This window comes from Oreochromis niloticus, linkage group LG10 (assembly GCF_001858045.2).
Source record: "Oreochromis niloticus isolate F11D_XX linkage group LG10, O_niloticus_UMD_NMBU, whole genome shotgun sequence".
Taxonomy (NCBI): domain Eukaryota; kingdom Metazoa; phylum Chordata; class Actinopteri; order Cichliformes; family Cichlidae; genus Oreochromis; species Oreochromis niloticus.
Genome location: NC_031975.2, coordinates 32,723,952 through 32,739,427, shown reverse-complemented (window position 1 = coordinate 32,739,427; position 15,476 = coordinate 32,723,952). Strand labels below are relative to the sequence as shown.

The 15,476-nt window shown below is 45.9% G+C and overlaps 1 protein-coding gene and 1 long non-coding RNA gene across 4 annotated transcripts; one reads left to right on the top strand and one right to left on the bottom strand.

Annotated features, from left to right (window-relative positions):
- Positions 1-1,066: 1,066 nt before the first annotated feature.
- Positions 1,067-9,592, bottom strand: dub (duboraya). 2 transcript variants are annotated; one of them, XM_005457343.3, is made up of 7 exons: positions 9,505-9,592; positions 4,339-4,428; positions 4,022-4,090; positions 2,710-2,778; positions 2,331-2,573; positions 1,794-2,228; positions 1,067-1,685 (listed from the first exon to the last, which is right to left on the bottom strand). In XM_005457343.3, exons 1-7 carry the CDS (start codon positions 9,508-9,510, stop codon positions 1,662-1,664), a joined length of 936 nt encoding a protein of 311 aa, XP_005457400.1. In that variant the 5' UTR covers positions 9,511-9,592; the 3' UTR covers positions 1,067-1,661. The 2 variants fall into 2 exon arrangements, with proteins under 2 accessions (XP_005457400.1, XP_019219219.1); XM_019363674.2 differs by lacking the exon at positions 9,505-9,592 and adding an exon at positions 4,592-5,626.
- Positions 8,021-15,447, top strand: LOC112848040 (uncharacterized). Of its 2 annotated transcripts, XR_003221921.1 has the most exons (4): positions 8,021-9,105; positions 10,276-14,017; positions 14,283-14,563; positions 14,746-15,447. It is a non-coding gene; the product is annotated as an uncharacterized LOC112848040 (long non-coding RNA). The 2 variants fall into 2 exon arrangements; XR_003221920.1 differs by having other exon boundaries at positions 10,276-14,563.
- The last annotated feature ends 29 nt before the right edge of the window (positions 15,448-15,476 follow it).

Sequence of the window (15,476 nt, the reverse complement as noted above, 5' to 3'; positions counted from 1 at the left end):
TTAGTTTGTTATTATTATCAGGATGTCCTAAAAACTCCCTGAAAAGCCTTCAGCTGATCCAAAATGCTGCAGCAAGAGTCCTGACAGGGACTAGAAAGAGAGAGCAGATTTCTCCTGTTTTGGCTTCCCTTCATTGGCTTCCTGTTAAATCCAGAATTCAAAATCCTGCTCCTCACATACAAGGTCTTAAATAATCAGGCCCCATCTTATCTTAATGACCTTGTAGTACCATATCACCCTATTAGAGCACTTCGCTCTCACACTGCAGGCCTACTTGTTGTTCCTAGAGTATTTAAAAGTAGAATGGGAGGCAGAGCCTTCAGTTTTCAGGCCCCTCTTCTGTGGAACCAGCTTCCAGTTTGGATTCAGGAGACAGACACTATCTCTACTTTCAAGATTAGGCTTCAAACTTTCCTTTTTGCTAAAGCATATAGTTAGGGCTGGACCAGGTGACCCTGAATCCTCCCTTAGTTATGCTGCAATAGACGTAGGCTGCCGGGGATTCCCATGATGCATTGGGTGTTTCTTCTTCACTCACTATGTGTTAACAGACCTCTCTGCATCGAATCATATCTGTTATTAATCTCTGTCTCTCTTCCACAGCATGTCTTTATCCTGTCTTCCTTCTCTCACCCCAACCAATCACAGCAGATGGCCCCGCCCCTCCCCGAGCCTGGTTCTGCCGGAGGTTTCTTCCTGTTAAAAGGGAGTTTTTCCTTCCCACTGTTTCCTCCTCACACGTTGTGTACCATTGTAATAGATTAACCTATTGTTAATTTGGAGTACTACGATGATTCTTTATCAGTAAAGATTAAACTGTATTTTAAAAAGTTTTAAGTCTCAAATTTCTACTCTGTACTTCACCAGAGCCCAGTGGGCCAGATGACATCCACCTTCATGTGTTTAACGTTTATTAAGGCCCCTGATAAGTTTGCATTATCAGGGGCGTGGCCTGTTTGACTGACAGGTAGCTGCTCGCACTCTCTTCTGTCATCCTGCAGCTGTGAGGATGTGATGGAGGAAACGTGCAGGTTATTTTCTCTGAACCTCACAGAAAAATCAGCACTCATTAGCAACTCTTTATTTCTTTGAGCATTGCCAGATAAAATGAAACAGAGCAGATCATCATTACAGTAGCAAAAGTATTTTAACTTCATCATCAGAAGCACTTTGTGACATCACCGCCTCCTCAGGCTGTGTGTCGTGATCCAATCAAAACCTCGGAGGTTCCCGGAAATCAATCAAACCTAACGAGGCTTCGAGGATTCCCCTCACAGCTGTGGAGATCACTTTTCATTACAAACATGGCTTTAAACAGAAAGACACACACACAAACCACTCATCATCATCATCATCATCATCATCATCATCATCACTGAAGGCACCACACAGTAAGAACAGACAGGTCACAGTATCTATGGCTGAACAGGAAGAATGCAGTGTTGCGGTGTGGAAAGGCGTTGAGTCGAAGGTGGAGGTAAACGAGCTCGGCTGGACCTTCGCACGATTGGCTGAGCGTCTTCGCTCATTCGCAGATGGCGGGCGGCGCCTCACAGTTTCTAAATATTTGCCTCCCGAGCGTCTGCAGGCCTCTTCAGTCAGGTGTAGCTGATACAGGGTTTCCCTCCCAGAACTCCAGGGGCTCGTCGACGTGTGGCTCCTCATCGGGCTGAGCTCGTCGCCTCCTGTGGGGGAAGCGTCACAGTTTTTCAGCTTCAGCGATGAAGTACATGTACACAAAGTACACAGAGTACTGCACTGATGTCACACTGGAAGATGAACAGGTACTTTACCTCGCTCTGTTCTTCTTCTTTGCCGTCTGTCTGTGTAGCGTCTTCGGTCAGGTCCTTTTTCTGCGTCACTGGCGAGCTCGGCTCCTCCTCCTCCTTCTTCTCTGATGATGATGATGATGCCTCCTCCTCCTCTCCTTCCACAGACCCTTTCTCTCCCTCCTTCACATCACCGTCACCGCTCTTTGGCTCTTCCTCTTTGTGAGGTTGGTTTTTCTCAGGAGCCAATGGGGCGTCTGTTGGATCCTCCTTCTTGAACACGTCACCCTCGCCGTCCTGCTTGCCGTCCTGCTCGACGCCTGCTGCAGTTTTGTCGGCGGGGTCAGTTGGGGAACTCAGCTGCGTATCTGCTGCGTCTTTGACCTCCACCTCTCCACTGCTGGATGTCCTGTGGCGGCGTGATGGAGGACGGCGGCGGATGGAGTGGCGAGCTCTGCCCTGGAGGAGAACCAAAGGGTGATAAACTGAATGTTTAGGCTGGCCGGCGCAGGTATTTACAGGTCACTGAATGCATCTCGTGAACGTCTCGGGGGGTCTCACCTTGTTGATGCTCTGCAGGACCGATCCCTCCAACACAGTGGCAGGTTCCTCAAAAGAGGCGGGGCCTTCCGTTTCAGTTACAGGAGAGGAGGCGACTGGGCTGGTGGGGGTCGCTGAGGACGAGGTGGTTACTGAGGTAGCAGGTGGGGCGGAGCCAGGGGAGGGCAGGGGGAAGTTGAGAGGCAGCATCCTGATGCCGGGGCTCTTCATTGGAGGACCCGTGGGTGAGAGCACGAGTTCAGCCTGCAGAGAGTGATGTCAGAGTGATGTCAGAGTGATGTCAGAGTGTCAGAGTGGTGTCAGAGTGATGTCAGAGTGTCAGAGTGATGTCGGTGCATGTTTACACCAGCAGGGGGCAGCAGAAACCTGCTGGACTCACCTGGATTTTCTCAATTAGACCAGAGTTCCTCTTGACTTTGACAGGTGACGTTGGGCCACCTGCAGGAGGCTGATGCACACACACACACACACACACACACACACACACACACACACACACACACACACACACAGGTGAGTTTATTTCGTAGATCTTCGTGTAAACGTGGACACCAGAGGAGGAGGAGCTCCTCGGGAACGTGACCTCAGCTCTCACCTGTCATGTTTTAATTTTTGTGCCTTTTTTTCCGACACCACACCAGAAGACTGTGAAACTGTATAAGACTAAAGTGTTCAGTCACAGTTCAGGGATTTCCTTTGAGAATATATCCCATCATGCTTATGGGGGGTTTCTCCCTCTCAACTGCGGAAGACTCGAGTTTCCTCTGAAGGGTGCGTGGACTCCAGGAATGACGATTATTGGATCAAACTTAAATATCACAAACAGTTTAACTAAATTTTAGATATAAAGGACAGTTTACAACAACAGACACCTCGAGGTGCTGATTGTTGTAGGAAAGAGACTCAGACAATCAGAGCAAGCACTTGGCAACAGTGGAAAGGAAAAACTCCCATTTAACAAGAAGAAATGTCCAGCAGATCCAGGATCTGTGTCTACTTCCTGTTTGTATCGAGCGGGACGAACTGGGCAGCTGTGATGAAGAGAGGATGCTCCACCTACATATCTGTGGTCATGAGTCAGTGACAGGAAACACAGCGGCGTTTCCCCCACAAGGTCGCAGGGCTCAGCCTCGGAAAAGGTGCGACTCCTTGGAATGGAAAGCAGCTGGATGAGGTGGTCCAGACACCCAGTCGGCTCTGATTCGGGTTTATGACGACCAAACCACGGAGCGGACGGAGCGCGGCACGAAAGTCGTCATCGATGGTGGTCATCAGTGAAGATGTTTGAGGTGTTTTTGACTTTTTCTGCTTCCTTTGCAGAAGCACTTCACACTTCCTGAGCCTGGTTATGCCGCAGGTTTCTTCCTGTTACAAGAGAGTTCTTCCTTCTCGCTGTCGCCACGTGCTGCTCTGAGGCGGCGGTCTGATTGGTGGAGTTTCTCTGTTTTATTGTGATTTGAGACTAAATTAAAAAAAAAAAAAGTAAAAAAATAAAATGTATTGAACTAAATAGTTTTGTCATTTTTTCTGAGTCATAAATCAGTTTCCTGCCATTTGTGTTGTTTTTGTGTCTCTGTAGTCTTTAACTGAACCTTCACACATCAGGGCCCCATCAGACCATCGCTGGCTTTGAACATGTTTCAGGAGTCTTCATCATTTTGTCACGTTTCCTAATCTCATCTCTGTCTCACCTCCTGCTCGTCTCCCTGGGATTTGGACAGCTGTAAGGTGCGGGGCGGTCGCCGTCTGACCAGCTTCTCCTGGTAAACAACACAAACAGCAGTTAAAAAAAGACCATTACTCCCAGTATGGACACCTGTCCTAAAAGGTTGCCAGTTTGATTCCCTGAATCCGACAGATCCTATCACCATGTATGAGTCTGATATGAGTTACTGATTCTTACTGAGTCCATAAATCTGACTGTTTCTGGCTGATGATAGCAGGTCTGCACTGGACGTGTCTACGCCCTGCTGTGTGCAGTGTACCTGCCGGCTGTCGTCACACTCACCTGTTCATTCCCGGCGGGACTTTGTGGCGGAGCCGCACCTTTGAACCTCCTGGCGAGTTCAGCCACAGAGCGCTGCGATGGAGCCTGCTCCTGAGGACGGAGAGGAGAGACCAGGTGAGCGAGCAGGTGAAGGCGGTGATGATATCAGTAACGATAGACACGAGCGATGTGTCTGCAGCAGATTTCATCGTGTTAAAGATTTTTAGGAGTTTGTCTCATTGCGATGCCTCGCCCACTCTGAGATCATTCACACCTGGATCTTTCCTCTGCGCGCTGCAGCAGGATGGACGGCGACTCTACAGACAACGCTGGTAAGAACGTCTGTCCCACCTGCAGCTTTCAGATGGTGAGCTGACAGGTGTTGAGGTGAAGGCTGAAGCCCCGCCTCCATTCTGAGTCAACACGTCACTGCTCATTGATGTCTGTAATCTGAGGAAGGTGTAACTTGGTATCCTGATCATTTTGGTTCATTTATTCCTGAGAACAAAGAGCGAGAAACTGGAGTCGGCTTTAGACCCCGCCCCCACAGAGGCATATGTAAAATAGTGCAAACATGATTTGTAGGTATGTTCCGGAGCTGTAGAGTACTTCCTGTGTGGCGGTGTGTTGGCAGCGTTGTAACCATGTCAGGATGGAGGCGTGTCAGCTCGTTCGCTCAGAGGATGAAGAGCCTCAGGCTGTTTGTGGCGTTTGAGGCGCCGCCTCATTGGTGTTTCCTTTAGAGTGACTTGACTCGTTTCCAAACAACAGGAAGTTAAAACTGAAACGTTTCTTTGATTTGTTCAAACTTTCACACTCAGAAACTAAACTTTAGTTTCTCGTCCGTCCATCAGAGTCGCAGCTCGTACGACTTTCAGTTCTTTTAGGGGATTTTGATCCTTCGGCCCTGATAATAGTTTGTGTTCTGGGGAAGTTCCCGGGCTCAGGTCTGTCTGCAGACGCTGCAGCGTCTTCATACAGCTGCTTTCATCTGTGCTCAGTAACACAAATCTCCCTCCATCGTTTTCATGTGAGTTTTACTGACAAAAAGGTGAAAACCTCTCACACCAGAGACTCTCCATCTCAGCTTCTACAGGCCTCAGTTAGCAGGTTAAAGGTCAAAGTTCATGCCAGCAAAAACCCAGCACAGCCTGGGTCTGCTTCTTCTTCAACAGATGAGACCACAGTGGAGATGTTTGTTCGTATGTAGCACGTTTCTACTGTGAGCACTGTCTATCACATGGATGCACGTGGAGCAGTTTGGGGTTGGTATGTTGCCAGTATCAAGGGCGTAGATTTGGTTTTGGCGTTGGTGGGGACGGATGATTCAACCACCGAACTCTGCCCTGTTTTTGTCTTTGCTTCTTGATAAAAAAAAAAGGAGAAATATACTTGCCTACATATGCTATTCTACATGCTTTTAAACCATTTAAAATCACAAGTTATAGTTTTATATGTAAATTATATAATGTTAAATTACTATTAAACAAATGACTGACTAAGTATTTTAGGCTTTAGTTTACTTCAGCCATATTCCATATAAATCAGGTATCATACAAAAATAAAAATACAGTCATGACAATAAAGAATATGACTTTAAGGACTTAACAACATTCCTTCAGTTATATTACACCAACATCTCTGATACATTAGCACTAAGGGAACACTGAATGACCTGCTGGTTTTTGTCCATAAAACTACTCATCTAAGATTACCACAAAGTAAAAGATCTGTCAGCAAAATTATGCAACATTTTAGGCACTATTGCCCCGATCAGCTCAGTGAGCTGGGACTTTTTATTCTAAACATGAACTACTGTTACAGCAACAGACATGGACTACTGGTGCCCCACACAACAACTCAATGTCCACTATGTGAAGGAGCCAAACACATGCCTGCTCCTCTCGTTAGCTGAGATGAACTGCTGGCATATTTGTTTTACATCTACACTGTCCAGTCTCTCCTGGTGGACATGGCAACACGTTATTCATGGTTACATACAATTTTAGACTGATGTGGGCCAAAGCCTCGCACATACTTGCCAACATTTAGACCTCAGAATTAGCAAGACATTCAAAAGGGCTGTTGGTGGGGGGAGTGGTATACATATACATATATATACAAAAAACTTGAATCTTACAGTGTTTATTTATCGGATAAATTAAGTTAAATGTCACCGTTATTGTTGTCCGGCCGGAAACAGGCTGGGGGTGTCCAAATTCAGAGGCTGTGTCCACCTGAGGACCCGGCCGCTGCTAAAACTAAACAGAGCTCCCTGAAAGGCACAGCCAATCACATTGGCCATATTTGTCACATGAGGTAGGACTCCAATAGAAAACGTAATTTAACTCTTTCTGCACCGCTGGGTGAATGAGACGCTGACAGATCGGTTTTTTCTTTCTATCGGGTTTGTTTTTCTTTACTCGAAGAGATCAAATTATTGGTGGGGACATGTCCCTTCCGTCCATGGCAAATCTACGCCCTTGGCCAGTATGCAGACTGGAGCAGACTGGGATCAAACCACCAACCACTCGAGGTGACACGCTCTACCACCTGAGCTACAGCCACGCCCATGAAGCTCAAAACCATACACCTCAGACGAGCTGTCAGCCGATGGTCTGAGTGAACTCCTCTGTTTACTAAACTCAGATCTGTCCCACAGCTGAAGCTGGGACCAAACTGGGTCATGAGCAGGACAAAGATCCAAGCACAGCAGCAGATCTGCAACAGAACGACTGAAAAAGAGAAGAACGGAGCTGCTGCAGAGCTCAGAGAGCTGTGCATGAATGAATGCTGCAAGCTTCGAAGTGGGTGTGGTTCCTTGGTCACATGGCCCTAAACTTTATTTATATTTGAATGTTTTATCATGTTATTGATCAGTGTTTCAGGTTCGGGCATTAAATAGACTCACGGTTTGAGATAAAATAAAGCCCTGTTTTCTCGGTTGCCACGGTGATGCTTTGAATAACATGACCTATATGTTCAGTTTTAAAGTCACACTGTTGTCAAACCCTCTGTTTTGCTGGATGATGGCGACTTTGAGACTTTGAGCTGCAGAGATTCAGTTGATGGTTTCGTGTTTCTGCATTAGAGAACGCGGCCACGATTCTTCAGCTCGGAGGAATGTTAAAAGCTTTAAAAATAAATACACGCCGACATGTGAACAGCAAGAAAACACCCACTCTGCACGGACGACGCAGTCGCGATTCTGGCGGCGTTCCATTTGACCGACAGTGACCAAAAAATAGAGTCCTCAAACAGCACATTTATAGGACCTGTCCCACAGGGAGATGGGCCTGCCTGTCCTCACAAAGCCGGAACACACACAGGTCCCCACAAAAGCAGATATTCAGGGACACACCAACACAGCTGTTGACGTGTGGTTGATCCGGCCCGAAGGCCTCACATTGCTGACATTCAACAGATAATGAAATCACATCGCCTCGAGGACTCACACACACACATAAACACACACACACACTCACACACACACGCCCTCTCAGAGTCGTGTGCATTGTTTCCATGGTGTGTGTTTGACCCATAAACTGAAGTTAGAAAGTGATGAAAAAAACAAAAAAAAGCCGTTAAGCCACTTCCTCTTTGCTATTGTGTGTGTGTGTGTGTGTGAGTGTGTGTGTGAGTGTGTGTGTGTGTGTGAGTGTGTGTACAGCTATGGGGCCCATTGGCAGTTATTGAATCGAACCTTCAGGCCTTCAATGATCTGTCTGACTTCATGTCCCAGACGTCCTTGAAGATGAAGGTGTTACGTCTTCTGCTAAAACTCTGAGGACTCTTCAACGTTTTCATCGTCCACTCACTGTGACGTCACCCACAGGTGTCCTCAACGTTAGTTTCTTGGTGGCTCCCATGTTTTATTCTTTCACAGCAGGAAGTGACCATATTTGGAAAAGAAGGTGGAGTCCTAAGTTATCGGAAGATTGAGTCACTTTTGGAAGTGGACATTAGAGGAGCTGCAGCCTTTGACACCGACTTTGTAGCTCAACAAGTGTTTTTGATGTTTCCATACAAACAAAGCATGATAGTGACCGACAACCAGAGTGTCAGATGATTTAACTGTTGTATTCTCACATACTCACAGATGTTATTCATTTCTTTGATCACAATAGGATTTGAATTGCAGCGTGCACCGTCACCTTTAGTGTCAGTGGTTACAAACAAATGCTTTTTACCACCAGCCAACTTCAAGCTCTCAGACGTCAAAGTACCAAAAACTGCAGTTCCCCAAACATCCAGTAGGGGCTCCAGTAATCCCCAGCTCGACAGCATATAAAGCTTTTTCTATTTCTCCCTTTCATAATATCATATTTAAATTTCATTAAGACTTAAAGTTTGCGCTGTTAGGGGCGTGGCCTCTTTGACTGACAGGTGGATGGAGACACAGGCGGCTGTAGCTGCTAGCTGTCTGCTAGCTTCACCTCAGCTAACTGGACTCCCTGAACCGGACCTCTGTTTGTGCTGTTGGGCGTTTTTTAATGACGTCATGTGACCAATAATATGGCTGCTGGGAGGTCACTGTACTAACAGAGCGTACAACAAGTCTGAGCTCCTTTTTTGGCAAGCACGCCACCCTCTCATCTGAATATGGTCACTCCCTGCCCCAGAACAACAACAACATGATGGCGGCTAAAATGCTTTCATACACAACATGCAGCTGTACTGGGACCATGTGCAGGTGAAGACGCTCCGAGCACAGAGTCAGTAATCCAGCCCTGATGTCAGGAAGGCCTACGTGACTCTCCACATCCTGTGAGGACAGAGCAGGCTTCGGTTCGTTGTTAACTGATAACTATTTTTAAAGCAGAGATAAGTTCTGGGCCTCCGTGGAATCATACGAGCTTCAGCAGGCGTTCAAACTGAGCTGTGATAAAGAGACAAAGAAATCTGACTCACAGTTTGCACACGTTCAGTGCACGCCACCTCACCTAACCTGCAGGTTTGTCACTGCGTCAGTGAAGCCAAAATGAGCAGAAATATGTGGACGCCACACTGAGCGCCTGCTCATAGTGATGGCGAAACTGCAGCAGTTCCTATTAAAATGTTCACTGTGCAGTGTGCTCGACTTTGATCTAAACTCCACTCTGATGCAGCAGAGCACACACACACACACACACACACACACACGTGTAAACCCAGCAGCAGCTGAAAGCAAAGTTTGAGAAGTTTTACCTCCATCCTGCTCGTCGTCTCTCAGCCGCCTCGCTTATGTCGAGTATGTGTGAAAGAGAGAGAGAGCTGGCCTGCAGGTTAAATATAGAAGCAGAGTCATTTCAGAGAGAGAGAGAGAGCGCGAGAGAGAGAGAGCTCATGTTCTGTCACATGTTCATCACCTCGCTCTGTTTCTGATCGTCCTGCAGCTTCATGTCCATCAATTAAACCTGGTTTAATTCAGCTCATGCTCAATAACCTGACGTCTCTGAGCTCAGTCTGCACGATCGTCACATTTAAACCTGTGAAACCGCTGAGCGCTCAGAAGTGGAAGGAAGACTTTTGCTCACAAACACTGTTCTCAGTTAGAGTCAGTTTGTTTACAAATGAAGAACTTAAATCAGTTTTACAAGAGAGTTGCTACGAAAGACGTCACGGTTATCTGATCACATCAGCTCAGACTGCTTCCTGCACCCACTGTGTTCTAATTATTTCCTCTGTGAACATCACACAGCTGCAGCTTGACGGCTAAACAGTGTTTAAGCATTAATTACTGAATGCAGTTTTGTCATCATGAAGAGTTTCTTCAAATGTTGTTGTGTTTTAAAAAAAAAAAAAAAAAAATCTGACTAGTGGTCGAATAATTGAAGCTTTTAAAAATGCATTCCTTCTCATCTCCAGCAGGGGGCGACTCCTTTGGTTGTCTGCGTGTACAAAAGTCGATGGGAAAATGTGCGTTCTGCTCAGTGAACTCTCTCCCGATCACTTTATGGTCTCGCTCTCTGGTTTCAGGTCTGATGCTCACTTTGGAGATTACGGTCCTATCAGAGTCACAGAGGAGCAGGAAGTGGAAACAGGGGGTTCGAGTGGTCCTGCCTTGTGATTGGCAGGTACAAAAGGCACCAAAAAAAAGCAGACAGTTAGCAGCTACAGCTGCCCGCATTGCCATCCACCTTTAATACAAAAAGGACACGCCCCTAATAATGCAAACTTTACCTTTACAGTGTGTAAACCTTTTCACCACTATATGGATTACAGATTGTATCCAACTGAGTTCTGTTTTCTTACCCACTTCAGCCACATAACTGTAGCTACGGAGGCCAGGATAGGAGGATGTTTTATTCAGCCAAGAGAAATGAATAGCCTCTCTCTGTACTCTAAATTTACGCTGGTGGGCGAGTTCTTTCTATCTGTGCAAGGCTGTTTACCTCAGCTGGCAATGCCGCGTGAGGGCTGGGGTTAGTGTATGCTGAACTGTTGGGAAGTACTGCTGTTAGCATCTGTTAGCCACTGTTAGCTACTGTTAGCCTCTATTAGCTGCTCTTGGCCTCTGTTAGCAGAAGCTGAACTAACATTTTTGGATGCTTAGCACAGACTGCATCAGTTTGATGGACGATATAATTACACAGTAATTTGTGAGTACAAAATGTTTGTTCTATTAAACAACTCAAAAAAAATTTACTGAATGTATTTGTAACAGAATCTAAACAGTTGTTATGAAGGAGGAAATTATCTACAGAGACCAAACCAGTTTCTGTATCCAGCTGTAAACATGATTATTTCTTTAAGGGTTGAACATGGCAGGCAGCTCTCGCCTCTGTACCGGATGCTGATTGGATGTTTCTGAGCAGGTTGATTAGAAGGTACCCGAGTCTGTGTGGTGCCTTTGTTCAGTCACCTCAGGCTGCTAAAAATCTAAACGGGGGGGTCAAAGTGCTAATGCTGGAGTCGAGGAATCAGTGAGGTCACCCAACATTTTGTTTACGGCTCACATTTCTGCTATCCAGCTAAGGTTTAGTTTAGTTTTTTTCTTTGTTTCTTTTTTAAAATATTGAATTTCATCAATAATTTCAGCCTTTGAAAACCCAAACACCAATAATAATGCTTGTGTTCCGTCTCTGACTGATATTCATTCATATTTTTAGCATGTTTGTGTCAGTTTGTCGACCTCGGCCTGTATTTTTGCGCATCTATGTAAACAGAGGAAGCTGCAGGACGTCTCCTCGGCTCTGAGAGGAAGTTGGGTCAGTCGAGCAGATATTTCTTCTCTCGTTTCTCCTTTTTTGTTTCATCAGTGCTGCCTGAGCTCTTTGCATCACAAGAGAAACCCACGCCTGTGGTGAAGCTGAGGGTGGAGCAGAGAGGAAGATGCTCTGACATGATTTTTTTCAATGAGGACTCGTTTCCTCCTGCCGCCACCGTCCAGGGATATGAAACCGTGTTTTAATGTTCAGGACAAACAACGAAGGCCTCAACATCACACTTATTACAGTGTTGTTTTTCACTGCATGTCATCGTATCTCCAAACCAATCGGCTTTGGCGGTTTGGGCGCTAAGCAGAGACACAGGACGTGGTTGGAGGGGAGGGGTGAAGCAGACAGGAAGAAGTTTTATGAAGGAGGAGACCTTATAAGGTGAAAGAGACGCTCGCGGAAATGCGACCAAAGAGAAGTTACTCAACCTCAAAACCTCCATCGTTACAACAGAAAGCACAGACGTTTCAAATCCAACCCCCCAGAACATGAGGCGTTCACTGACCTGTGGCCTTCCGGTCCGATGCACTGATGAAGAACTCGAGATCCTCCACATGGAGAACTCAGTGAATACTTCATGTCTGTGCAGAACTCTGGTGATCAGACTAAAGGTTAGCGAGTGCACAGTGAATCAGAGCCACACTGTGGTAAACACAGTAAACCTGGGGTCAGTGGTGTGGATATGCTGGGAGCTCTCTGCCACACTTTTACAAACCCCGGTAATGAAAAGGTTAAACTGCCACAGAAGTTCTTGTAGAAACAGCAGAGTTCGAGTTAACAGCAGCTCAGAATGTCATGACAGAGGAGGACTTCTTTTAGGACCTCAAAGACGTCTCGCTCTCTAAAACCTCCCTGAAGAAGACACCCTGTTCCTCCCATACTGGCTTCTCATCATTGGCTCATTGGCTCCCTATTCAATCCAGAATCGAGGAATCTGGGTGCATCTTCACTCACTATGAGTTTATACACCTCTCTGCATTGAATCATTATCATCCTCCACAGCGTCTTTGTCCTGTCTTCCTCCCCTCACCCCACCCGGTAGATGGCCCCGCCCCTCCCTGAGCCTGGTTCTGCTGGAGGTTTCTTCCTGTTAAAATGGAGTTTTTCCTTCCTACTGTTGCCAAGTACTTAATCGTGGGGCACCATCTGATTGTTTGGGTTTCCTCTGTATTCTTGTGGAGTCTTTACCTCAGAATATAAAGCAGGTACAATAAGTATTGAACACATCACCAGTTTTTTGTAAATATATTCTTTAAAAGGTGCTGTTGACAAGAACACACATGCAGAAAAACCAAACCACTGATGAAGTTATGTGTGATAATGAGAAATGACGAGTTGAACACTGAGGTGTATAAAAGGCTTTGTTGGTGATGACAGCTCCTGTATGGAGAAACAGGCTTTGCTCCTATGAATGCACTGATGTTTTTCACCTTTCTGTGAGCCTTACTGCATCATCCTAGGTGTTGTCATGGTAACAGCTGGACAGCCAATCATACAGACAATCAGCTGTCAGCACACCTAAACCAAACATTCCTCTTCGTTTGAATCTTTAATGTTTTGTTTTTTTAAACATTTGACTTCCATTGGTCAGAGCATCATTTCATGCTGCTTTCCTATTGGCTGGTTGTTAAAGGCGGTCATGCTTCCATCTTTAATCAGAACACCAACATGTCTGCCGTCATTGAAGGTGGAACCTTCACCTGTGAAAACTTTCTCCCTCCAAACGGCTTCTGAGAAATCATCCGGCGGCCATTTTGATGCATTTAGGGAACACCTGTAAATCGTAGCCTCTGGAAAGTCTAATGCTTCTGAACAGGCTGTGCTGTACTGTTACAGTTTTTGCCCGTTGCTTAAACACTATAAACCCATGCTTAGACTAAAGTAACACAACTTGAAGCTTGTATTACCATACCTCAAACACATGTACCCATACCTTAAACAAAAGCGCTGCTTTGCACTCTAGTTGCAATTATGCAACACACTTACTCCTTCATGCAACACACATGGTCCTGCATACTACACTCTATTTCATACATAAGATGCTTCGTTCAAAAATGAAATTTCAGGGTGCCATTTGGAAAACACATGTATCCAAAACACAAAACACATCAGGTAATTGCAACCACTCAAATACACACCTGAAGGCACTTACTTGCAAAACTGAACACCAATCAGCCAACTACAAAAAGCCCTCAGTTTAGCCATTTCAAGAACTTTGCAAGCACGGATGGAGGGGGAGGAGGAGGAGGAGGAGGAGGAGGAGGAGGAGGAGGAGGAGGAGGAGGAGGAGGAGGAGGAGGAGGACGACGACGACGACGACGACGACGACGACGACGACGACGACATGCTCGGACCCATATTTCTGATGATATAAGAGCAACTTTGGTGGACCATGTCATCAACCATGGCCCGACCATGAGGGAAGCTGGGCAGAGAGTCCACCCACATCTAAGCCGCTTCACAGTGGCATCTGTAATAAGAACATTCCGACTAGAAAACAGGTATGTCGTCACCTCTCTACCTTCTACTCTACTCAGATGGTTCTTATAGCACTGTTCTACAGTATATCACATGACCATATCAAGTGTACAGGATATTGCAGGGTGCTAATGCTCCTTCTGCAGCCAAAGTGGTAGTTTTTGTGAAACATACCATGATTACTTATATTGAAGTACAGTGTTGTACAGTGGATGATACAGTATATACAGTAAAGTACTGTAAGAAAAATAAGCAAACCGATGACAATATGTGGTTGTACGTCTCTAGAATGACTCGTAGACCTTCTGGGGGAGGACGCCAACGCCTGTTCACACAACAGCAGGAACTTGCCGTTGTGGACCTAGTGAGGGCAGACAATGCCATCCGTCTCCACCAGCTACGAAAGACAATACTTGCAGACAGGCAAGTGTTCAACAACATAACCCATGTGAGCATCACCACCATCAGACGCATCTTGGGAAAACACAGCATCACCATGAAGCAGCTCTACAGTCCCATTTGAGAGGAACAGTGACAGGGTCAAAGGACGTCGAGCTGAATATGTACGGGTAAGTGTAACTGTCCTTTACATTTACAGTACAGTATTGGTGAAATCCAGTAGCAGCTGAATATGTACCATATCAGCACCACATGGATCCATTCTGAGAGCTGCACAGGTACCTGTGTGCTGGGGTGAGGGTTCTGTATGTGTAGCACTGTAGTACAGTAATATGTTCTGTTTTTTTTACAGAGAATCTTGGCCATGGATGGAGCTGCACAGCCTCATGAATTCATTTTCATTGATGAAGCTGGATTCGACCTGTGCAAAACAAGACGACGGGGTCGTAATGTAATTGGCCAAAGGGCAACTGTGCACGTCCCAGGGCAGCGCGGGGGAAATATCACATTGTGTGCCGCCATAAGCCTTCGAGGGCTTCTGCATCATCATGCAAAACTAGGTCCATACAATAGCCAACATATACTCATAGTATATTTCCCAGTGTTGTGTCATGTTTACTTGTGTTTAGAGTTTTGGCACAATGAGCACAGTTTTGCAAAATCTGTTCAAGCAACGGGCAAAAACTGTAATAAAACTGAGGAAGCACATGAAGCCCCGAATTGGTGTCAGACTGCCCTGTGCTGCCCCCTGCTGGTTACCACCCTCCTGTCCCTCAGATCAGTGAACTGATAAATGGAGTAACAGATTATTAAAGGTGTTTCCACTCATCTGTTTTTTACATGTTCTTCCATAACGATGAGAAAAAATGGAATAATCTCAAATAAAATATATTGTTAGCACAAAATTTTTTTTTTATGTCATTAGCAGATAAATTCACAAAATGTAGTCTTTTAACAGCCGGAAAGATTCAAAGTTATTCTACAGGTCATTTATGACTCCAAATTCACAACTTCCAACCAGCTTCATTTAAACAGGCTGAACAGACGCAGGTGTGAACGCGCCCTGAATCCCTCCCAGAGAAC